This window comes from Notamacropus eugenii, chromosome 5 (genome assembly GCF_028372415.1).
Source record: "Notamacropus eugenii isolate mMacEug1 chromosome 5, mMacEug1.pri_v2, whole genome shotgun sequence".
Lineage (NCBI taxonomy): Eukaryota > Metazoa > Chordata > Mammalia > Diprotodontia > Macropodidae > Notamacropus > Notamacropus eugenii.
This window is the reverse complement of record NC_092876.1, coordinates 240,406,517-240,432,049: the sequence shown is the minus strand read 5'-3', so window position 1 is coordinate 240,432,049 and position 25,533 is coordinate 240,406,517. Positions and strand designations below refer to the sequence as shown.

Genomic DNA, 25,533 nt, shown 5'->3' with positions numbered 1-25,533 from the left:
ACAGAAAAAACTGGGAAAGAAATATGAGCTACAGAATAAAGAATTGGAAAGGGAATTAACAACTTGACCTAAGAATTACAAAACCTTGTGTACCAGGAACATACTACCTGAAAATTAGAATGGACTAAGTACAATCCATTAATGCAATGAAACAATAGTAAATTTGAAAACAAAGTCAAAAGGCTAAAAAAAAATAGGATCAAAACAATAAAAATAACTGATCTATAAAACAGATCAAGGAGAAAAAAAATGTAGCAATCATTAAACTATCTGAATGTTACAAACAACAAAAAGCAGATGAAGCACCTTCTACATGATACTTTTCCAGATTGCCTAAGTGCTTATGTACTCTCTACTAAACATGTATACCTAGTTACCTCGTATTTATTTTATTAGTGTTTCTTGGGGGACAGCTAGGTAGCGCAGTGGATAGAGTGCCGGGCCTGGAGTCAAGAGGACCTGAGTCCAAATGCAGCCTCAAATGCTTCTAGTTGTGTGACCCTGACCTAATCACTTAATCCTGTTTACCTCAGTTACCTCATCTGTAAAATGAGCTGGAGAAAGAAATGGCAAACCACTCCAGTATTTTTGCCAACAAAATCCCAAATCAGGTCACCAAGAGTTGGAAACAACTTATCTACTCAACATTTATTCTATATATAATTCTATACCCACTTGTCTTCCCCAACAGAATTAAAGCTCCTTTAGAGTAGGGATTGTGTCATTCTATGTAGGTGTATCCTGACTCTTAACACAAAGCTTAGAACTCAGTAGGTGCTTAATAAATGCCAACTGATTAACTGATCTTTTTTAAGCTAACCAAATTCTCCTTTCTAAAAGAAAAGTTATCACCAGATATTTACTAGAATAAAGAAAAGATTAAATTACTTTGTGCTTAGATTCTCTTTTGATAATTTATTTTCCCCTGTAAAATGACAGCAGGGTGGAGGGGGTGGTGGACCTGTGGCTTCATCTGTGTGGAGGAGTGGTTGGAAGCACTTACAATGATGCAGGTTGGTACTCATTGACAATTTATTGTTTTAAAGAGTGCCTGTTCAGGAAAGCTAGGAGAAAGGCTGAGGTCAGGTTGCAAAGGGCTTTAAAAGCTAAAGAGATAACTTTATTCTTCTTCCTAGAGGCAACAGGTGGGAAGCCAATAGAGGTGATCAGGGTATGACATGGTCTGAAGTGTGCTTAAGGAAAAACGATTCAGAAACAGTGCTGAGGACAGACTGAACAGTGAAAAATTTATGGAAAGGAGACTAATCAGGGGAAGCAGTTGCAACAATTCAGTCACAGGATAATAGTCCCTAATAAAAATATGGATGACATATTAATGAACAAGTATTAGATATACAATACTGTAGTGGAATATCATGTTGAACAGGTGAGATCCTAAACAAAGGAAAATTATGTGACCTTAACAGTGAAATTTTTCCTGCGGAAAAATCACTAAGAGACATACTAAATACATTAATTGGGCTAGGTGGGTACAGTGGGTAAGGGAGCTGAACTTAAAATCAGGAATATCTGAATTCAAATTCCAGGTACTTACTAGCTTTGTCACCCTAGGAAAGTCACTTGACCTCTCTAGCTTCAGTCTCTTCATCAGTAAAATGAAAATAAAAATAGCACCTATCTCAAAGGGTTGTTATAATAATCAAATGAGGTAACATATATATGTATATATTGCTTTTACTTATATATACGTAGCTTTGAAAACCTTAAAAGTATCATATAAATGCTAGACATTACTATTAAATAACCCATTTCAATGAAACTACTAAAGATTTAGCAAAATCCTTAGATAAAGCAAACTTTCAAACTCATCTCTAAAGCTGACAATTTATAGCATTAAGCACTATATTCATATTTTTACATATATCAAAAACAAATGTACTTTATACATGAAAATCTAGAAGACTAATTGAAATTTGTGCTGCCCAGCTATGGTCCTTTGGCCATTTAAAATCTTTCAGAAAAAATAACTTTCTTGAAAATTTTGGTTAAGTTCCTAAGAGTTAACAGGGAGCCATTAAGTGGAAAGTGAAGAACAATGAAGTCTAATGTAGAACATCAACTAAAATCAAAAGTTGCTGCCGAAAAGATATTATGAGCTGCTAAAAGGAAAAAGAAAGTTCTACATTGGCATTTAAGAAAATAAGCTAGTAGGTAAAACAGCTGAAGTTTCAGTCTAGGAAAATGTCATTTAAGTTTCAAGAAAATACCTTCTTTGAATTTTAATTTTATCCTTTTAAAAAAATGAAAACTGGGAAAGGTTAAAATACTATATCAAATGATATCAAAAAAGAGATAAAATCAGGGAGACGTGAAAGGTCATCTTTGCTATCAAAAATTACTCCATTGGTAACTTATCGGTCAAGAATATTTGAGAATTCTTGTTTTCCAAAGAGAGTTTTGTTTTTAGGTGTGAAGTGTATTATATAAGAAAAGCTCAAAAACAAGTGTATTCGTTTAAGGTAAACAGTTCTTTTCAGTACCTCTTTATAAAGTACACATTATCAACTACAAATGGGACCAAACACAATGGAACTACTAAAATAAAGATACACTTATAAATAAAAAGGAATGTGAACAAAAATTTCACTATAAGGCACAAAAATTCTTATGAAAACAGCAAAGTATCACCTACTCATAACATTTCACTAAATCAGTAATAACTAAGATTCTTTGAAATATTTTTCATTCCGTATTTCTTTGTATGAAAATAAAAAAGCATTAAAAGTACTACTAGCTAAAAACATGAGAACATAAATATACTTTTGTATACTTATTTCATTTGTATACAAATATTTATATATTTAAATATACATTATATTTGCTTTTTGCCATATGTGAGAATTATGAAGACAGTGCTTAACACTATAAATTATGTTTTAGAGATGAGTTTGAAAGTTTACTTTAAAGATTCTGCTAAATCTTTAGTAATTTCACTATAATGGGTATAGTAATAATAATAATAATGTTCAGCATTTATGGGTAGCTTTAAGGTTTAAAAAGCACTGAACATGTTACCTCATTTATTCATCGCAACAACTCTATGACAGTGGATGCTCTTATCATCCTCATTTTACAGATGAAGAATTCATTAGAAGAAGGCAAATTACTCACAAACTTACGAAGAGGTATTTATCATCAAGCCTGAGCATTCCCCCAGAACATAGAATAACACCATATTCAACACCCCAAAGAAAGTCACAACAGGGTCAGCACAGATCTTGCCTGTAGAAATGCCCAGAGCTTGGACCTAATATAAAATCTGAAATCAGGAAGAGAGCTGCATGAATGAACAAACAGCAACAACAACAAAAGAATTCCACCATAAAAACTTATTACGGTGAGTGAATAACTTAAGACACATATACTAAAACAAACAAACAAACCTAAAATCAAAGCCTCAGTAATAAACTACACCAATATTAGGTACAAAAACTTGCCTAAACAACAGACTTCCTGAAAATTAGAAGGAATAAAATAGAAGCCAATGACCTCATGAAACAATAAGAAACATTAAAACAAAGTCAAAAGGCTGAAAAGCTAGAAGAAAACATAAGGAAAAACAATTGGCCTAGAAAACAGATCAAGGAGAAAAAAATTGAAGAACTGTTGAACTAACTGAAAGTCATGACCAAATAAGAATCCAGACATCAAATTCCAAGAAATGTAAAAAAAAAAACAACTTCCCACATCTCTTAGAACTTAGAACTCTTAGAACTGGAGGACAAAATGGAAATACACCGCTGGTCACTTCCTGAAAGAAATCCCCAAATAAATACCCACAGCAACACCAAAGCCAAAATTCTGAACTTCCAGGCCAAAGAAAAAGTACTATGACGAATCAGAAGGAAAAGAAAGGAATTAAAGTACCAAGGTGTCACAGTGAGAATCACAACCAATTTAGCAGTTAACACTCTTTAAGAGTAGAGAACTTGGAATATGATATTTCAGAAAGTAAAGGATATAGGCTTACAACCAATAACTTATCAAGTAAAACTGAGATTAATTCTGATTCCAATTAATTCTAATTCATCAGGGGATGAACTGGATCATTAACGAAATAGAGAATCTGAAGTATTCCTGACGAAAAGAACAGCCATGTACAAACTTTGAAGTTCACACACAGGAGTCAAGAGAAATATAAGATGGTAAAAATGAATGAATAATCATAAGGGACTAATCAAAAATATATTACTTACATTCTAATAAGAGATGATACATAGCCCCTCTATAACCTATTATTATCAAGGTCATAAAAGGAGTCTAATTAGACTGAAAACCTAAGAGTGACTCTGTTGTGTCTATTACGTCCTGATGATCATAAAAGAAGAGTAGAAACAAAGGGGAAGAGGCAGGAAGAAAAAGTAAGGCTAGATAAAACTGCTTCATATAATGAGGGTACACAAGGAGACATCTATACAAACAAGCACAAGGGGATGGAGGAACCAGCTGACACTTTAACCTCACTCTCATCTGAACAGGTCAAAGGAAAGAACACATGCAATCAGTTAAATACAGTATGTGTTTGTAACAGATGTTTTGTTTTTATTTCATTCTCAACTGGGGGAAGGAGAACAGATATTTTGCTGAATGAAAAAAATAAGTGATTTTTTTTTTTTAAAAGGTAACCGTACCTGTCTCTCCAGCTCTAGTCCTGTTATACCGGCTTCTACATGAGCAGTCAGATTGTTCTCATCAATCCAGAGGATTCGATTCTGTTTAAAAAAAAAAAAAAAGAAGGTAGATTAGATTTCTATAACTATGCAGTCACTTATCTAATTCTGTGGCAATATAATTTCTCAGGTAGGATAAGGAAGAAAAGTGACCAGATATTATATTCTTCTCAGTTTTTTTCTGGATTTGAAAGGCTCCCTTTACTCATGACTATTAAGCCTTCCTGAAAGGCAAACTTATAAAATTTAAATTTAAATTTCCAAACAAATAATGGAAATTTATCTTTTCATTACTAAAAGCATGAGGACAAACCACTTCTTTTTGAAATATATTTTATTTTTGTTGATAAATTTTGTTTTTATATCACACCTACTCCTAAATATATTTCCCTCCTCAAACCTAGTGAACCACCCCTCATAACAAAAATTTTAATAAGCAAAAAAGCTGTGTGTGTGTATGTGTGTGTGTGTGTGTGTGTGTGTGTGTGTGTGCAAAAATGCAGCCATTTCAGACAACGTGAAAGTAAGTCAAGAAGAGATGAATAAAAAGGTTTAGAAAGACACGTTCAGATTACAAAAACTCATGGACTCATTTAACGTATTTTTTGGTCTGAGGTGTGGTGAAGGAAGAGAAAGGCTCAACTGGAGCTAGGCCTTCTGTAGTAGACTCCTCTAGGTGGTTTCAGTGGACTGATTGTTGCCATTTGATTCTATAAGATCAAAGACCTCAGAGGGCATGTTTGAATTATAGATTTGTTTCAGCTTACTTTAATCTTAAGGATGGTAATATTACAGCTGACAACATTTACATTTAGCAACAGTATAGCTGTGGTGATTCTGAAGGGCTCCACCTACAAGACAGAAGCTTTGGCAGCTTCTACCAAGCTGGCAAGGTTTTGAGTATGGTTTGAATACGGTTCATCTGAGGGTTAATTTAACTAAGCGTGGGAGTATCCCAAGATCAGGAGATTTGCTGCCACACATTTTAGCCACAACAACTCACTAGACAGTAGACCAAGTTCTAGGAGGCGTTAGTGGAGGAAGTACACTACTGGAATCAGGATGCTAGAAGTAAGAAGTGGTCTAAAGTTTGGCTTCAGAGAAAAGTCGTGAAAATATACCTCTCTCCTTTCACTACAGAGGGGTAGTACTGTGGAACACTGCAGATCTTTAGACAAAGTAAAAGTCTACAGAACAAATCTTTTTATTAAAAGGATTTGTTCTGTGAAGTTTGGATTCAGTCAAAGGTATGTAGAGGGCTACATGTGGCCTCGAGGCTGCAGGTTTACCACGCAAGTCTTAAAACTCTTTGGTCTTCAGGTTTCCCATTTGCAAAATGAAGCTGACATTATGACCTTTAAAGTCCCTTCCTGCTCTAAATACATGAAGTAAGGGTGTTCTTTTCAGCTCTACAAGTCAAAGAACAGAAGAATATCTTGAAAATGCTTTTAGACTATGCTCAGCTCAAATAAAGTTTTTGTAGCTTATAACTATAGTCACACATATTGCCTTATAAAATCAATGAAGTCAAAGGATATTTCAATACTACTGCTTCTTTAAATTTCATTACTTAAACATGCAGTTTAACTTCATTTTGAAGTTTAGGAGGAATTATAAGTCAACCAAGTAAAACTTTTTAAGTACTCTTCAAGTAGCATGATACTACTCAAGAGTTGAATGTAAAATTTCAGAAGTTCCAGTTAATTAGATATTTAAAACTAAATACTAAAACTACATGCTTACCAAGGTAATATAAGTTTACATTGCTTATCCAGCAAACTAGAAACCAAAGAGGGGCCAAATCTGGCCACTTCCCTCTATCTGTACAGCCTACAAGCTAAGAACGATTTTTATACTTTTAAATAAGGTTTTATCATATTTAAAAATATAAAAACCATTTTTAGCTCGGCCATACAAAAATGAGCAGCAGGCCAGATTTGCTAGTCTTGGTCTAAATAATAAATAATTTTAATAGGAAAGAAGGAGGTTCTAATTTAAATATCATTCTCCATATTTATCCCTAATAATAATGGTCATAACAGAGTTTAGGGTGAAATTTTTATATACTGGTACCAACCCAAACCAGGCAATCAAATGTAGTTAAGCAAGACATCAGCAGATAGCTATGATAGAAGAAAAGAATACATGGAAACACGTTTGAATGCTGGATATGGAACTCCTGCTTTATTTCCCATTTAAGGGAGATTCTTGGTCAGATGAGAAGGAAGGCAATACATATCTTTCTTATGTTCAAAAATAAAAAATGAAATACCATCTGATAGTACTTACCAAAGTTATGACTTCTATAAAAAAATTAAACGGAAAAACATTCACCTTTGACTTTATCTTTATATACAGTCCAAAGTCATAACTTATTTTTTAGTAATAAGAAGTGAGTCTTTCATTTTGGTTTAACTAGTTAAGTAACATTTAGACTCCTTTGGTCACACACACACACAGTTTGTATAATATCTGTACTAGTTATTTTAATTACGAGCAAAGAGAAGAAGGCAGAGGAGACATTATAAACTTTGATTTGTGAAACACAGAAGTTTCAGGTCTCAAACTCCAAAGCTTATGAGACTTTGAAAAAGAAAAAAAAAAACTTCTCTAGGTCAAGAGCTTTCCTTCATCCCTTTGCATACACTACCCCAGAGTCCTTTACCAATGTCTTACTCAACAAAATGGACCAAATCCCTTCTGGAAAAGTGGAAAAGAACATTAGGTATGGAATGAGAGAACCTGAGCTCTAGTCCCAGGTGTGCTACTTACTACTTTATTAGGCAAGGGAATGGCATGGATACTTCATGAATATAACAGGCAGCTATTTACAGGGTGTACTGGAGAGGGCAGAGACTTGAGGCAGGCAGCCAAATTAGGAAGGTATTTCAATAGTCCCAGCTAGAGCTGAAGAGGGTCTTGACTAGTTCAATGGTTGTATGGGTAGAGATGGGATCATGGATTTTAGAGCTGGAAGGGACTTCAGAGGCCATCAAGATCAACACTCTCATTTTTTAAAAAGTGAGAAAACCAAGGCACAGCAAGGCTAAGTGACTTGCCCAAGGTAACAAAGCTATTATCTGGGGTGGGATTTGAACTAAGGACTTCCTGAGTCCACATCAAATACTATGTCCTGTCTACCAGGCTACCTCTCAGGGAATGGAAATGAAGAGATAGAATCAACAAATACTGGGCAACTAACTGTATATAAAAAAGTGTGAGAGTGTGAGGAGTCAAGGAGAGCTCTAAGTTGCAAACCTGGCTGGAAGGATGGTGGTGCCCTCTACAGAAAAAAAGAAAATTCTCAAGAGTTGTGGGTTCCAAAGGAATAACGATCTCCTTTTTGGACATGCTGAGGGTGAATTTTAACTTGATAGTGTCCCCTTTTATTAGCTTATATAGTAAGATAATATATAAAAAATATAAGTAAAAAAAATAAAGATGTGCTACATTACTTTAAGTACTCTGTGTTTGTGAACACTATATAACTTTAACATTTTAGCCAAAAGTATAATTTGATGATAATGTATTTAATGAGGAGATTTAATTAAGGTGATTTCTTCAGGAAATCTGAATACTATAATCTTTCTAAATACTCATATATTTTTATAATATTTAAGTATACTATGTAGATTTGTGATTTTAAATATAACATTGCAAATACCATAATTTAGAAATACAAACTTCTACTTATACATCCCACAGTTTCCTAATCTTTTTAATCCTGTGACATATTTGGGTCAAAATTTGGTTTAAAATGACAGATGATGGCCATGCAAAAAAGTAGAAACAGATCTTTAAAAAATATATTTACTTGTCTAAGGTAAGAGAGAAAAAAGCAAAGGACAATAAAAATAGTATGGGAAAATAAAAGGAAAGAACAGAAGATAGGGAAAAGATGAGAAGGAAAAAAAGGGAAAGAAGAATTCAAGTAAATAAACATTTCTTACAGGAGAAAGAGAACACCAATTATAAACAAAATGTATGATATAATACATACTGTTTTTATTAGTTTTGAAAGAAGAAGCAATAAAGAGATTAAAAAGGGCATTTTAAACAATTGTAAGCTGCCTATAAATGTAATATCCTATAATATTTTTCTGAAACTCTCATACCATTTGTGAAGTATCCAATGAAATAATTGTTCTTTTCTCATCAACGGGACATGCCAGTCCAAATGAAACACTTGTTCCTCCTGTCAAAATAAGAAATATAAATTAAGATATTTAAATAATAAAACAATTCCTTGAAATATAATACACCAACATGCCTGCTAGAAAATAAAGCACTATTTATTATATACCTGGTAAATTGTTTAGAGTTATAAAGAACTAGGTATTATATATCAAAGAGTACACCAAAAAGCTGAATAAAAAAAGAACATGCTATCACCTATCTCCTTCTCCATAGGTAATGGCACACATCCAAATTGGGGCCCCAGTGGTTTAAAGAACCTTTAATAGGGTTAAAAGACTTGTAACCTATTGATCATTACAGGGAGACAAGTATTTAGAATTGTAGACATTTTTTTCTTTTCTATCCTATTTTATGGGATCTACTGTTCTAATAAAGGTAAGAAATTGTTTTACATTCCTCTAACAAAAAAGGGCTTAATGAAATTTACATATATACATATAGTATTTTAGATGTACATAGGTAGTTTATTTATCACTAGGTAAACATTTAAATAACTATTACTTTTCTATGTAACTTTCTAAAAGAATAAGCATGTCACAGTGTAATATAATTTTTCAATGCTAATCAAATAAAACATTGGCTGCTCAGATGGAATTATTCTAACTTCCAGGCTACTTTAAAGTCAGAAACAAATATCAGTCACTGAGAGTCAAAAACAGAGAGGAAACCAACCTACAATCTTTGACTTTCCACCATTTTTGAACTACTCAAAAAATATGACCAATTTAATTTGTAATAAATATATGCATTGCCATGCAAAAAAAAACCCATGCCTTCTATAACTAATTTAGGCGTTCTTTTTCTCATAATCACTTGGAGACCCTGAAAAGTTTCACAATAAGAAGGGGCAAAGTGTTTACCTTTTTGAATTAGTTAAACATGCAAAACACCTTAGAAAAAAATCAGTCACCTATCCATAAACATTTATTAAATGCCTGCTATGTGCCAGGCACTATCTCAGCACTGAGTATACAAGGAAAGGTAAAAGAGAGTCTCTGCCCTTGAGTAGTTCACAATCCCATGGGGGAGACAACAAGCAAACAACTACGTACAAATAAGCTATTTAAAGGATAACTAGGAAATAATCAACAAAAGGAAGGTACTAGAATTAAGAGGAATTGGGAAAGGCTTCTAACAAAAGGTGAAATTTTAACAAGAACTTGAAGGAAACCAGGAGATAAGAAAGGAGAGTATTTTAGGCATGGGAGCCATCTAGCAAAAAATACTCAGTCAGGAGTATCTTGTTCAAATAATAGCAAAAAAGTCAGTGTCACTTGATCAAAAAATATCCAGGGAGGAGAGCTAAAGAACAGTAAGGTATAAGAATACTGAAAAGATGGAGAGAGGCGTTATAAAGGACTTTAAATGACAGAGAAGTTTAAATGTGATCCTTTAGAAAAATCACTTTGGCAGTTGACTGAAGCATAGACTGGAGTAGAGAAACATTTGTGGCAGGCAGATATGAAGAGACCGTAACACCAGATATGAAGAGACAACAATCTATACCTGAGCGGTGATAATATCAAAGGAGTGAAGGAGAGATGTCATGAAAGTGAGATCGATATACCTTGGTATGGACATGAAGGGGGAGTGGGGAGAGACACTGAGGAAGTGAGGATGATGGTGCCCTCAAACAGTGACAGTGGAAGTTTTGATGAGGAGATTTAGGGGAAAAGATAAGGAGGTCAGTTTTGGACATGTTAATTTTAAGATATCTACAGAAAATTCCATTCAAAATGTCTAATAGGCAGTTGGTGATATGAGAGATGAGTCCAGGAGAGATGTTAGAGGTGGACAAGTAGATCTGATAAGTGAATCTATGGGCGCTAATCAAATCACCAAGCAAAATACTATGCAGGGAAAGGAGAGCCTAGGATATAACTTTGGAGCATTCAGGTTATTAGGCATGACCTAGATTAAGATCCAGCAAAGGACACTAAGAAGATCAGATAGGCAGAAGAAAAACAAGGAGAGAAAAGAGTCCCAAAAACCTAGAGAGAAGAGGGTATATATAGAAAGTATCAAGAAGAGGGTGATCAAAGACTGAAGAGAGGTCAGGAAAAACGAGGAATGAGAAAAAAAAACAACTGGATTTGGTGATTAAGAGATCATGAGTAACTTCAGAGGGGACAGTGTCAGTTGAATGATAAAGTTGGAAGTCAAGCTGTAAGAAGAGAGCAAAAGGAGAGTAAGTGGAGCAATCTAGTGAAGACAGCTTTCTCAAGGTGTTAAGTCACCAAAGGAGAAATAAGGGATGAGAGCTGGTGGGAATGAAAGGATCCAATAAGGGTTTCTTGAGGATGGGGGAGTCAATGAGCATGCTGGAAAGCAGTAGGGAAGCAGCCAACAGACAAGGAGAAATTGAAGATAAATGAGCATGGGGATAAGAAAGGAGGCAATCTATTACACACACACACACACACACACACACACACACACACACGGAGACAGAGAGCACAGGGTGAGTTAAATAGGATGGGATCATATCTTTAAAAAATGAAATTAAGCGGTGAGAGAGAAATATATTGGGAGGAGAAAGGGAGAAATGGAATGGGGCAAATTCTCATAAAAGAGGAAAGCAAAAGACTTTTTAGTGGAGGGAAAAAAAAAGGAGGTGAGAGAAAAACATGAAGTTTACTCTCATCACATTCAACTCAAGGAAGGAATAAAATGCACACTCATTTTGGTATGAAAACCTATCTTACAATACAGGAAAGTGGGGGAGAAGGGGGTAAGCAGGGTTGGGGGGGAGGATGGAAGGGAGGGCAATGGGAGGAGGGAGAAATTTGAAGTCAACACTCTTGGGGAGGGACAGGATCAAAAGAGAGAATAGAAGCAATGGGGGGCAGGATAGGATGGAAGGAAATATAGTTAGTCTTACACAACACGACTATTATGGAAGTCATTTGCAAAACTACACAGATATGGCCTATATTGAATTGCTTGCCTTCCCAAAGGGAATGGGTGGGGAGGGAGGGATGAAGAGAAGTTGGAACTCAAAGTTTTAGGAACTGTCGAGTACTGTTCCTGCTACTAGAAAATAAGAAATACAGGTAAGGAGGTATAGAAAGTTATCTGGCCCTACAGGACAAAAGAGAAGATGGGTACAAGGGAAGGAAGGGATGATAGAAGAGAGAGTAGATTGGTGATAGGGGCAATTAGAATGCTCAGTGTTTTGGGGTACGGGTAGGGGGCAAATGAGGAGAAAATTTGGAACCCAAAATTTTGTGAAAATGAATGTTAAAAGTTAAATAAATAAATTTTTAAAAAACAATAAAAAAAAATAAAAATGAAAAAGTAAAAAAAAAAAAGAAAACAAAAGAAAGGGGGCAATCTGATGGGATCCCTTGTGAATGTATAGGATTATTCTTGGCAAGGAGAAGCATCACCTCATCATGGTAAATAAGTGAAGGAGATAAGGGAACAAAGCGTATGAGGAGCTAAAGAGGAAACCTCTTGGTAAATGGCTTCAATTTTTTCAGTACAACATGATGCGAAGTTCTCAGCTACAAGGGAAGAGGAAGGGAGAACCATGAGAAGTTTGAGGAGGAACAAAAAAGTTTTTAAAAGCTGCTGTAATGAGTGGGGTAATGGCTTATTAGTACTGAGGGCCCAGGTGAGGTTATATAACATAATTTGTAGTAGAATCAGTCTGGACAGTTGCATTTTCTGTACCTTAATTTAGCAGTACATGTAAGGAACAAAGGTTCCCAAGTGGATGGTGGGAGTGACCAAAGGCTAAAGTCTAGGAGAACACAGTGATAGAAGAGGGCAAGATGTATGCTTAACTTTTTTTGACTCATAGTATATACATACCTTACCAACTGTTACTAGCCCTTAAGAAAGACAAATCTTTGGTCAATACCATCAAAGGATGAATGTTTATGCTTACACATGAATATGTAGTAAAGACAATAAAGAATGGCAGACATGGTTCCAACGAACAGTGAATTTTTCTTGAAGTTCACAAGAAAATTCACTCTTCTGGCTTGAAGAATAGTTTATGCATTCCTTCAATACATCAGTTGTTGTATCTGTTAAGTCTTCCAGTCTACATCAATGGTGCCCTGCTTTTGCCTGAAACTTTATATACCAATTTTGCATACTGTCTCTGAAAATACACTTTCCATGAATAACAACAAATTAATGACAACTCTCTGAAGCAGAAATTTTTATGTCTACATGCATCACAACTTTATTTAGGTATTGTAACAGCTATTACTACATTGCATTACTTTTAACTAAAAGTATATGAAGTCACTGTTAAAGTATTAAAAAATATAAAGTGCCAAATATGCCTAAAATCACCAAAGAAAAGTACTAGAATGTATAATTTATTAGTTAACCTTCTAAATTTAACTTTTTGAATAACTTTCAAAGGTTATTACAGTGACACAACAATCACATGAAATTTCAGTGTGGAGGAACAAAATGATTGAGACTAACATTTTAAATTTAAAATAAAGAAAAGAAAAAAAATCAATTTTATGTTAAAGCTCAAAAAGCAGAATACCTACCACCAAATGGGATGATACAAAGATTATATTTGCAGGCCAAATCCACAATCTTAACTACATCATCATGACATTCTATTAAAGAATAAAGAGAAAACTAATGAGTCACCTAATTTCAATAACATCTGAGTTGTCCAGTAATTATTTATTCCCAACAAATATTTATTTAGTACCTATTATCCAAAAGGAACTGCGGAACATGTAATGTCTTACACTCTAGTAAAATTCTACTATATTTAAATTTTGGAATTAAAAAAAATATCTAATATACTTTAAGTAGTTAAGAATATAATGGCAAAAGTGGATATATGAAAGGTTCTGTCTTTAATTACAGATAAAAGACTTTAACTTGACCTCACAGTCAACAAAAAACCAATGAAGACTCTTAATGAAAGTAGTAACTTAAGAATATTACATGTGCAAGGCATACTGGAAAACAAAATATTAGAGAAAAGAAGATCACTTAGGAGGCTGCTATTTTCCAAGTGATTAGGTCCTGACCTAGGATTATAGAAATGATAATGGAAAGGAAGAGTTAGATGAAAAGACAATAGTTTCTACATTTAGTGACTGATTTTTTTCATCTCCCAAAGTACCCAAAATATTACTAAACATTAAGTACTCAACAAATACTTTTTAATTAATATTATATTTAAAGTCTGTATAAAACAGCATTATCTGTATTTCAACATTTTTCATAATTTTGGAGATATCTTCCAGTCAAATTATCTTGTTTTTAATAACATTGTTTGTAAAATTCTGATATATAAATATAAGCTACTACATGAAATAAGGTTGTAAAATAACTAAAGAACTCTTAAAACTTTCTGTTGCCTTTGGCATAATGGGCAGCTTTTTAATCTCTAGCAAGCTACCTCCTTTTCAAAGAAAAAAAACACCATTTCATAAGGAAAAAATTCATTTCTGTAGCACTCAATGATTTACAAAAGTTTTCTCAAAATTACCCTACAAAAAAGTAATACAGAAATAAGAAATACCTTACTGTCAACCTTACTTTATGAGAAAACAACATAGTCAAGGGGGTTGGGAACTGAGAACTGAAACCCAGGTCCTCTGCCTCCAAGTCCAGTGCTCTTTCCATTGTACTATGTTGGCTATATTTATGAAATGTGTTTGTGTTTATATATAATTATATCACTATAGACTTTCCAGAAGATAGACTGTATTACCTTAATTTTATATGACCTATGCTATGAAAGAATGGCATGCTTCTCAATTGTAAATTTGCAAAAGTTCTCATAGTAACAAATAAAAATCCAAAATGATAATCATCACATAAGTGCTACATATACGTGAGAACTCAGGCACTACACACACATATACATAAAAACTTACTTGGCCATAATACTACATCAGGAATTCGTTGAAACATTCCTTCCCTGAGCAAATATATCTCATGCAGACAATGACCTGGTTTAAAATGAAACAAATAAAAAAAAAAAAAAACAACCCTTAAGTTAAAAGAACTTTTAGGCAAGAATTTGAAAGTAAGATTTCATGCTCAGGGATCTTACCATGAGCTCTGAATACCCTATCATCTGCTTCTTGTGAATATGAAATGCTAGTTTCTTTAAGGTCATCAAGAAAATCTTCTTTTACAACAGAAGGAGGTACATCACTAGCATTGAAAGATGCCTAGAAAACAAAAAAAGTTACTTCTACTTATAGTATTGTTTTTTAAAAAGCTGAAGTACAGTACTTTAATAATAATAAAAACAACAACAGCTAACATTTACATAGTATTCTGGGGCAGTTAGGTGGTGCAATGGGATAGAGCACAGGGCCCTCAAGTATGGAAGACTCATCTTCCTACATTCAAATCTGGCCTCAGACAACTTACTAAGGTGTGTGACCCTGGGCAAATCACTCCACCCTGTTTGCCTCAGTTTCCTCATATGTAAAATGAACTGTAGAAGAAAATGGCAAACCCCTCCAGTATCTTTGCCAAGAAAAACTCAAATGGGGATGACAAGGAGACACAATTGAAAAACATAGAGTGCTTTAAGTTTTAGAATGCACTTTGCAAATATCTCAATTTACCTTCACAATAACCATGGAAAGTAAGTTCAACTATTATCCTTCATTTACAGATGAAATTGAAGCAATCAATGGAGGTTGTAACTTGTCCAGGATTTTATATTAGCATCTGACGGCAGATTGTGAACTCAGGTTTTCCTGACTCTAAGTCCAGTGCCCTACGGACTGTGCCACCTAGCTGCTTTGATCTTACGAAGTCCAGAAAAATCACAGATAAATACATCAAAAGCTTTTAAAAGCTGATGCATAACTGCTTTATAGTTCCCAATTACTTACTGGACTACAGTCAATATATAAATCACTTCCCTGCACTGCCTCCCTTCTTTATTCTTTCTTATTAGGGAAGGTGGGTTAATATCAATTCTATTCAGTTAGTTCCATTACTAGAAAATTAAGTGACATTTGGTGAGAGGTGAAGAGGATTTCTGGATTTTCTGAATTTTCACCTAAACTATTAAGTCAAGTCAACTAGCATTTATCAAGTAACCACTACGTCAGGCACTGTGGTAAACACTAGGGAACAAAGAAAGGCAAAAGACAGTCTCTGCTCTCAAGACATTCAAAGTCTACGGGGGAGACAACATGCAAATAAGTAAGTACAAACAAGGAAGGCTAAAATTAAAGAGGGCTAAGAAAGGCTTCTTGGAGAAGGTGGGGATGTAGCTGAGATATCAAAGCCAAGGAATCTAGGAGGATGAGAAGGAGGAGTATTCCAGGCATAAGGGACAGGCATCAAAAATGCCCAATGAGCATTTTGGGCAAAATCAAGGTGAAGTGTCATGTGTGAGGAATAAAGAGGCTAAGAATCACATGGCAAAATGGGGTGGGAGAGGGAAAGTGCTACAAGGGGATAACAAGTGTAAGATTAGAAAGGGAGCAAGTTATGAAGAGGCTTAAAAGCCAAATAGAAGATTTTATATTTGATCCTGTAGGAAAGAATATTGAATGGAGGGGATGATATGGTCAGATATGTTATATTGGAAAACCAATTTAACAACTGAGTAGAAGATGACCTGTAGTGGAAAGAGCCTTGGGAGAAGAACCAGCAGGCTACTGCAATAGTCTAGGTATGAGGCTATGACGGCCTGTGCCAGGGTGATAGCAATCTCAAAGAGAAGATGACATACTATAAAGATGTAAAATCAACAGGCCTTCACAACACAATGAACATTGTGGGAGAGTGAGGGGAAGAAGGGAAAAAACAGTGAGGAGTCAAAGACCACAATTAGACTGTGAGCCTTAGGAACTAGAAGAATGGCAGTGTCCTCAACAATAATAGGGATGTTAGGAAGATGGGAGAATTTAGGGAAAAAGATAGAGAAGTTCAGTTTTAGACTTGTTGACTTGTCTACAAGACATCCAGTTCAAGATGCCTAATAGCCAACTGAAGATGTGGGACTGGAAGGTTGAGAGACAAGTTGGGGCCTGACAAGTCGATATGAGAATCATCAGCAGAGACATGATAATGTCTATGCAACACCATGAAAGCTGATGAGATTACCAGTGGAAATAATAAAGAGGGAGAGAGCCAGGAGAGTGCCTTCAGAGACTCCAATTAGTAGGTACAACTTGGATGAAGATCCAAGAAGACTGAAAAGGAGCAGTCAAGAGGAGAACCTGTCAAATATCATGAAAATCATAAGGAAAGAGAATGTAAAGGAGATGTCCTCTAGAGACAAGAGGACAGCAAAGGGATATCAAGATGATCCACAGTGTCCAAGACGGCAGAGAGATCAAGAAGTATGAGGATTAAGAAAATGATATGAGATTTGATAATTAAGAGGTCATTATGACTATGGAAAGCAATTTCAGTTGAGTGTTTAGGTCAGAAGCCAGAATGCAAAGATGGTTAAGGAAAGAAGAAAATTAAAATTAAAACTTGTCTATATTTTTATTTTTTTCTTTCTAGTTCCTGGCAAATTCCACTTTTCTGTATGTTTCTATAATGTCATCTTTAAAAGTAACATAGGACAGATAAACAATTGATTTTCAGTCTTCAACTCACTAGAAAAAAAAAGTTTACAAGGTAAATAAGAGATTCCTTTGACTTTCTTTTCCTTTAAACCACCTTTAATTTTTCCTTTATCTTAAAAAAGCTAGTAAAAGAACCTTACTAAATGCAAAGAATGAAAGAAAGATTACTTCTTGCTTCTTGGACACACCATATCATTCTGAATACCTCTCATTCTTCTACCATTTTATTTTTTCTAAGCAATGTTACCTTGCTAAAATATTCATAATTACAGTAAGCAACTGGTATTTTCTATATTGGTCATGGAAACACAGGCTTCTCTTAAATCCTGCATGATGAAACACATTTCAAAATCACCCCAAAAAAGAATATTCACAGCTTAGAAATTATGCGCATAGTTTACATAAACTCTACCAATACAGAAAACACTCATATAAGCTCAGCAATGGGCATTAAATCTAAATGATCAATAAACACATATTAAGTGCCTACTAATGCCAGACACTGTGATAGATCCTGCGCATACAAATACAAAGAATGGAAAAAATCCCTTCTTAGCACTTGCATTTAGACATACACCTATTGGTTTACTATTCTATACAGCTAAGCACTTCCCACAGAGCTAATCTCTATTACTCAGCAGAAAGGAAAAACATAAAAATAGTAAACGTTCATTGAGAACAGCAGACTTTAGTTGAGGAGACAAAATATGTAAACAAGACATATGATACATATATAGTAAATGGTATAAATTTTTTTTTTGATAGGAAGATCCATAAAGGCTAAAACAATCAGAGAACAAAGAAGGAAGAGGACTTTGGTCATTCCAAGGAGAGGAGGAAGCAAGCAGAAGTGCTCATACAGGAATAAACATCGTGTATTCGTGTGATAGTAAAAAGACAATCCTTTGAGAAAATGCATGCCTATTCCTTTTTTCAGAGGTGGGAGCTACAGATGTGGAACATAGCATATTCTATTTAATGCTTACAGCATTTATAATGTATTTTCTCCTTTTATTCAACTGTGTTTTCATTTTTAATTGTATTACTGTGGATGGCTCTTGTGGGGAGACGGAGATTTGGAAATAAAAATTATACAAAAACAAAAGATGAAATATTTTTTAAAAGAGCATCCTGAGACCAGACTTTGGAGGTGTAGAATCCAGTGGGTGACGGACTTTGACGGATTCGGAGCCCAGGCTGGACCGGAGGGTCCACGGGAGGGATCTGTTCCGCGGGGGTAAGACCCCGGCGCACAGCGCAGCGCGGTCAGCGCAGCAGGGCGGACGGGACCAGAGGAGCCCGAGAGTGGCGGGCGAGACCAGCGGAGCAGGAGATAAGCCAGGCCGAGCCGGTGAGAGCCGCTGAGTGCCAGACATCAGCGCAGCAGCCCTTGAAATCTTCAGCCTGAAGACGGACTTCGGTGGGTCACTACTTGAACTTCCAGGAACTGGGATGCCAGAGTGATCAGTAAGTGCTCTCTCCTCCCCCCTGATGACCGTGAGGGAACCATAAAATTCTTCCCCAGATTAATCCTGGATCAGCGGGAACAGCAGAAGGGGGCGGGTGGTCTCATAACACCAGAGGCTCGAAAAGTGGCAAAGGGGGATTCTTCCTACGGTGGCTGAGACGGCTGGAGGGTCAGACGACCCAGGGCAGAGAAAATTCGCACTGAGACCCAGGCAAGCCTCAGAGCCGGGAGACGAGCCCCAGGAGGGGCGGGAACTCGCGTTAGCTTCTAGGCGTGCCCCAGCCCTCCAGGGGAAAAGGGAAGACAATAGGGAAGCTGGGATCACCATCCCCTGACCTTGCCTTTGCCTCAAGTCAGCTGAGGAGATATCCTGAGACCAGACCACCCCTCCCACACACCTAACAAGCTAACTCCAGGGTTGATCGGGGAAACAAAAAACAAAAGCCTGCTTTTAGCCTAGACACACATCAGCTCAACTTAAAGATCTGTACCTTCTGACTGAAAGAACCAAAAGCTACAACACTCAGCCAACATCATGAATCGGAAAAAGCAGACGAAAAGTGAAAAAACCATAGAATCTTTCTATGGGGATAAGGACCAAAACACAAACACCAAAGAGGTCAGAGCTGAGACTGTACTTCCATCTGAAACCTCAGATGGGACTATGAATTTCTCGCAAGCACAACTAGATTACCTGGAACGTCTGAAGAAGGATATAAAAGAAAAACTGGCCAATGATTTTAAAACTATAAAAAAAAAATTCACTGATGAGAACATCACCCTGAAAAAGAAAATTGAAGAAATGGAAAAGGAAGTTCAAAAATTAACTGGAGAGAATAATTCCCTAAAAGGAAGAGCTAATCAAATGGAAAAGGAAATCCAAAACCTAATTGGGAAAATTGATCAGATGGAAAAGGAAACCCAAAACCTAACTGGGAAAATTGGTCGAATGGAAAAAGAAGTACAAAAATTAAATGGAGAAAATAGCTCCTTAAAGGGAAAAATTGGTCAGATGGAAAAGGAGATGGAAAAGCTAACTGAAGAAAACACTACGATGAAGATTAGAATTGGGCAAGTAGAAACTAATGACTCAATGAGGCAACAAGAATCAGTCAAACAAAATCTAAAGAATGAAAAGATAGAAGAAAATGTAAAAATATAAAAGAGCATCCTGAATAGAATATAGGGAATGTTGGAGTGGTAGGAAATAAAAGTTGGACAGGTAAAATAATACCAGATTACGAAGGGCCTTGAAAATTGGTGGAAGAATTTTGATTTGATGACAGGAAACTGAACTTTTTTAAACAGTATGCCATGAGGAAAGTGGCACGGTAGGTAATATTTAGTCTAGGATGGAAAGAAGAAGATTGAATACGGGGAAGCCAGCTAAGAAGCTACTGTGATAATACAGACATGAAGTGATGAGGAGATATGCATTATAATATGAAGAGTTTTTCATGAGAAGGATGCTGAATAGTTTTTTCTACCTGTCCAAGGAACATTAGATAACAGAAAAAAGCTGAGGAATAAAGGGCACTAGAGAGTTACCAAGATCTCTTGATGCTTTTATGATTATGAAAGCTGTTTTTTCTTCCATGACGAATTTTTAGAACAAAATGGCCATATTTTAGACAAACTGTAACAAAATGATCAAAATTAATGTACTACTTGAATATTAAAAAGGTCATATCAAAAAGAAAAAAATTAGAAGAGTATGTAATCTGGTACCTCTCCCAGCATGGCTAGAAAGAATTCTAACTACACAATAGATAAAAGAGACCACAGAAAAAAGAAATGGGTAGTTTCAGTTACATTATATTGAAAAAAGCTTCCGTACAAACAAAATGTAGGCAACTAAGATAATAAGCTAAGTGGCACAGTGGATAAAATGCTTGGCCTGAAGTCAGGAAGATTATTCTTCCTGAGTTCAAATCTGGCCTGGGACACATACTAGCTGTGTGACCCTGGGCAAGTCATTTAACCCTATTAGTCTCAGTAAAATGAGTTGGAGGGACATAAAAATGGCTAAACCAATCTAGTTTCTTTACCAAGAAGAGCTGGACACAACTGAAAAACACAAAAAAGAATAAGATGAGAAACCACTGAAGGGGGAAAAAGGCTTTGCAGCCTCTCTTAACCTCTCTTAACAAGGGTATAAAAATATCTAAGATGTACAAAGAATTCACACAAATATGTAAGACCAAGAACTATATCCTTTGATTCAGAGAAAACCAATATTAAGCATATACCCCAAGAAAGCCAAAGATGGAAAAGTCCTATATAAACCAAAGTAATCATAGCAGCACAGCACTCTTTGTGGTAGGGGAAAAAACGGAAATAAAATAGGTTCTCACTATCTGGAAAATGACTAAATAAATTGTTGTACTTAAATAATAATTACATACACCCCAAGAGATCAAAATGGATGGTTCTAGTCTCCTAGTCAAGATTAAAAGAGGCAGATGAATCCCATAAAGCCCTTAACATTCCTTAATTGTCAGAGAAGGTGTGACCAGTCACACCTGAAAGTCACTCACTTTCCCCAGCAGCCATAATGCTCCCTAACTATCCATACCCCTCCTTTTCTGAATCTCAATAAAGAGAGTTTTTGACCTCTGGTAGGGAGTCACTGACCTAACTGAGAAAGCCAGCCTCACCCACTTCATTAACAATTATACAAATCACTGCCAATAAAATAACCCTTGCTCAAAGAAACATGCCTCATTTTCCCCATTATTGCATGTCTCTCACTACAAAAACATATCATTCCTCCTCTAGTGATAATAACAATAGCATTTGTATTGTGTCTACTATGAGCTAGGAACTATGCTAAGAGCTTTACTAATATTTTTTGATCCTCAAAACAACCCTGGAGATTCTATTTTGATTCCCCATTTTATGACTTAAAAACTGAGGCAATAAAAAAACTGAGGCAAACAAGTTAAGTGACTTGTCCAAGATCACACAGATATTAAAATGTCTGAAGTCAGATTTAAATTCAGGTCTTCATGATTTCAGACCCATTGTTCTATTTACTTACTGAGTCACCCAGTTGTTCTCCAAGCTGTTCTGACACTGCAGCCACCCTGGAGCAGGACCTCATCACCTCACACTTGGAATTACTCTAACAGCTTTCGTGCTGATTGGTGTCCCTGCCTCAAGTCTCTCCCCGGTTACAATCCATCCTCTACCCTACTGTGAAACTGATTTTTCAAAAGATCTGACCATATTACCCCCTCCATTCCATAAACGCCAATGCCTCCCCCATCACCTGCAGAACCAAAGAAAAAAATTCTTTAACTGCCTTTCAAAACCTTCATAACCTGATTCCTTTCGCACCTTTCTAATTTTCTTACACCTTACATCACATACTCTTCAATCTACTGACACTGGCCTCCCTGTTGTTTCTCACACAAGACACTCTACATCTCCCAATTCTAGGCATTGTCACTTTCTGTCCCCCTATACCTGGAAATCTCTCCCTCCTCATCTCTAACTCCTGGTTTTTCTGGCTTCCTTCAAGTCCCAGCTAAAATTCCACCTTCCAGAGGAAACATTTCCCATTTCCCCTTAATTCTAGTATCTTCCTTCTGTTGATTATCTCCAACTTGTCTTGTACATTGTTTGTACACAATTTTCATGTTGTCTACTCTATTAGACTGTGAGTTCCTTGAGAGCAAATTATCTTTTGCCTTCCTCTGTATCATCAATACTTTGCACAGTGCCTGACAACAAAGTAGGCATTTCTGAATGACTCCACTTTTCTCCTTCTTGATCTTGACCCTATGGTTAATTACTTCAATTTCATGCCAAACTCTACCGTGGAATCCTAGGCCACCCTGTTCTCTTGCTGTTCTGCTTTGCCAACCCCCCACCCCCATTATTGCCACCACCCCTGGGCTCGACTCCTGCTGTTGCTAACAAAGCTGAAGTAAAGCAACTGAGCTGACTGAGGCTATTAGAAATTTATATTATCTGACCTCAAAAGGGTCTTCACCGCAAGAAAACAATGTTCTTACACCTGCCTAACTGATTCTCTAGCCCACTCACAAAAGCAGCTGTTACAGAACTTATCTCTTCAAATTCTCCCAACGCTGAACTAGTCATTCCTCAGCTTCTTATTTTACCGAGAAAATAGAAGTCACCATAAAGTCTCTCTTTATCTCACAACCTGTTGACAGCATCTCCAACATCAAACATTACTCTAGTCTCTACAAGGGCCCTTCTCCAGACGGTTCCCAGAATCATCTCATTCTTTTAATCTTCAATAAGTACCTACCTATATTTCCTTTTCACTGCCTACAAATATGCCCATGTCTCTCCAACTTTAAAAGATCTTCATGAGACTCTACCATCTTCTCAAGTTATCACCTTATACTTCTACTCTTTTTATCAGCCAAACTCTTAGAAAAAGCTGGATACTCTTATCGACTCTTCTCCCATTCATTTCTCAACCCTTTGCAACTGGGCTCTGACTTCATCGCTCAGTCAGTAAGTCAGTGATCAAGCATTTAGTAAGTACTTACCGTGTATTAGAGACTATGCTAAGGCTAGGAATACCAAGAAATTTAAAAAAAAAAAACAACACAGTCCCTAACCAGAGTCAAGAAGCTCATACTCTCATGAGAAAAAAAAAATGCAAAAAAATTTACATACAAGATATAGTGTAAATGAAAGATAATTTCAGAGGGAAAGCAGTAGCTCGTGAGGGAGGGGGTGATTATAAGGGGTCAAGAAAGGCCTCCTGTAGAAGATGGGATGTAAGTTGAGTACTGAGGGAAGACAAAAAAAAAAAAGCAGACTGAGGGAGAGCATTCCAGGCATGAGAGAGGGCCAGTGCAAAGGCACACTTTCTGGAGATGTGGTATGAGTGAAGTTTCTGAGAAGCCACAAGAAAGCAAGTGTTGCTAGATTAAAGAGTAAAAGTTTAGAAGCAAAGTATAAGAAAACAGTAAAAGGAGGAAGATGCCAGGTTGTAAAAGGTTTTAAATGTCAGCAAATTTTACATTTGATTCTGGAGGTATCAGGGAGTCACTGATGTTTACTGAGTAGAGAACAGAGGAGGGGAAAAAGCTGTGATGTAGTCAGACTTGGGCTTGGAAGCTTACTCCCTCCAAAGGTGATAATGATACCTTATTTATCACATCTCATGATCTTTTCTCTATATAGCATGTGACAATGTTGACATTCCCCTCCTGGAGATTATCTCTTTTGTGGATTTTCATGACACTACTCTCTTGGTTTTCCTACCTGTCAGACCACTCCCTAGATTCCTTTATTGGAATATCATCCCTACTATGCCACTTAATAAGTATACCCCAAAACTTTATCCTGAGCCATCTTCTCTAACTGCTCTCTTTCTCTTAGTGGCATCATCAATTACAAAAGGTTCAACTGTCATCTCTAAACAAATGACTCCACTTCTTGAGGTCCAGTCCCACATCATGAACTGCCTATTAGAAATTTTGAATGGGATGTCCCACAGATATCTCAAGCTCAGCAAATTTAAAACAGAAAACATTATCTTTCCCTCGGAACCCATTTGTCTTCCAAACTTCCCCATTACTCTAAAGGCCACCACTGTCCACCTAGTCTTTAAAGCTCACAAGCTCAAACAAGTACTCCCTCTCATACCTAAATCTTGTTTCTTCCTCTGCAATATTTCTTGAATCCATCACCCTCTAACCTATGTTCAGCTCCTTATCACCCCTTGCTTAAGCAAGAGGAAAACCTAATGGGTCATCCTACCTCAAATCTTTCCTCCAAACTATCCTAAATGCAGACACTCAAGTAACATCACTCCACTACTGAATAAACTTGGCTTTTGTGTGTCTGTATTGCCTCTAAGATTAAATATAAGCTCTATCAGGCATGTAAAATTTTGGTCCCAAACTACTTTTGCAGCCTCATTACACAATGCTCCTAGTCCCAAATCCTAGAGTCTAACAAAATTAGCCTTTCTAATCCTCACAGAGGCCATTTTAACTCCTGTCCCTAAGGCTTTGTACTAGCCATCCTCTATACCTTCACTTTTAAAAATGCCTTACTTCCTCAAGATTCAATTCAAGCACCATCTTCTACATTTAGCCTTTCCTGATTCCCCTCCAACAGCTGCTAGTACTTTAATTCCCTAAATTACTTCATATTGATTTTACATTTATTCTGTATATGCACATATCTGTTTGCTGTTTCCCTTGACAAAATGGAATCTCCTTGGTAAGAAGACTATTTCCTTTTTGGTTTTCTTTTCCTATCATGGTAGCATCAACAATAACAGTAAAGGGAGGGAGCAGGGGGGAAGGAGGAGGAAGAGTCACAGCAGCTAACCTTCACATAGCACTTTATATATATTAAACACATATTCTGAACACAGTAGGTGCTTAAAAAATAAATTCTGACTAACTGATTTTGTGACTTGCTTTGGCACCATTCATTATCCTGGGAATGGGAAGAGACAATGCATTCAAAAAGAGTAAGGGAATAGAAATGGTGGTAGGAACAAATGTTGGTCAGACAGGTTCAGAGTTCTAGTAATATCAAACTGTAGCTATGCCTAAAGCACTGGGGGTTAGCGAAAGTAGAATGGACATGATGGTCACAAACTGAACTGTGAAAATAAAAGAGAATGCTA

General features: G+C 36.2%; 1 protein-coding gene across 2 annotated transcripts in view; it reads right to left on the bottom strand.

Annotated features, from left to right (window-relative positions):
- AGPS (alkylglycerone phosphate synthase) overlaps nucleotides 1–25,533 on the bottom strand; it is a 151,598-nt gene that overhangs the window by 83,661 nt on the left and 42,404 nt on the right. For both annotated transcript variants that reach the window (XR_011967704.1, XM_072612420.1), the window contains exons 4-8: nucleotides 14,938–15,058; nucleotides 14,759–14,833; nucleotides 13,406–13,477; nucleotides 8,807–8,886; nucleotides 4,653–4,733 (exon numbers count right to left, since the gene is read on the bottom strand). Coding sequence is in view for 1 of the 2 variants with exons in the window: in XM_072612420.1 (XP_072468521.1) it covers nucleotides 4,653–4,733; nucleotides 8,807–8,886; nucleotides 13,406–13,477; nucleotides 14,759–14,833; nucleotides 14,938–15,058 (429 nt within the window). In the remaining variant the exon portion in view is untranslated. The remainder of the gene's footprint in view (nucleotides 1–4,652; nucleotides 4,734–8,806; nucleotides 8,887–13,405; nucleotides 13,478–14,758; nucleotides 14,834–14,937; nucleotides 15,059–25,533) is intronic.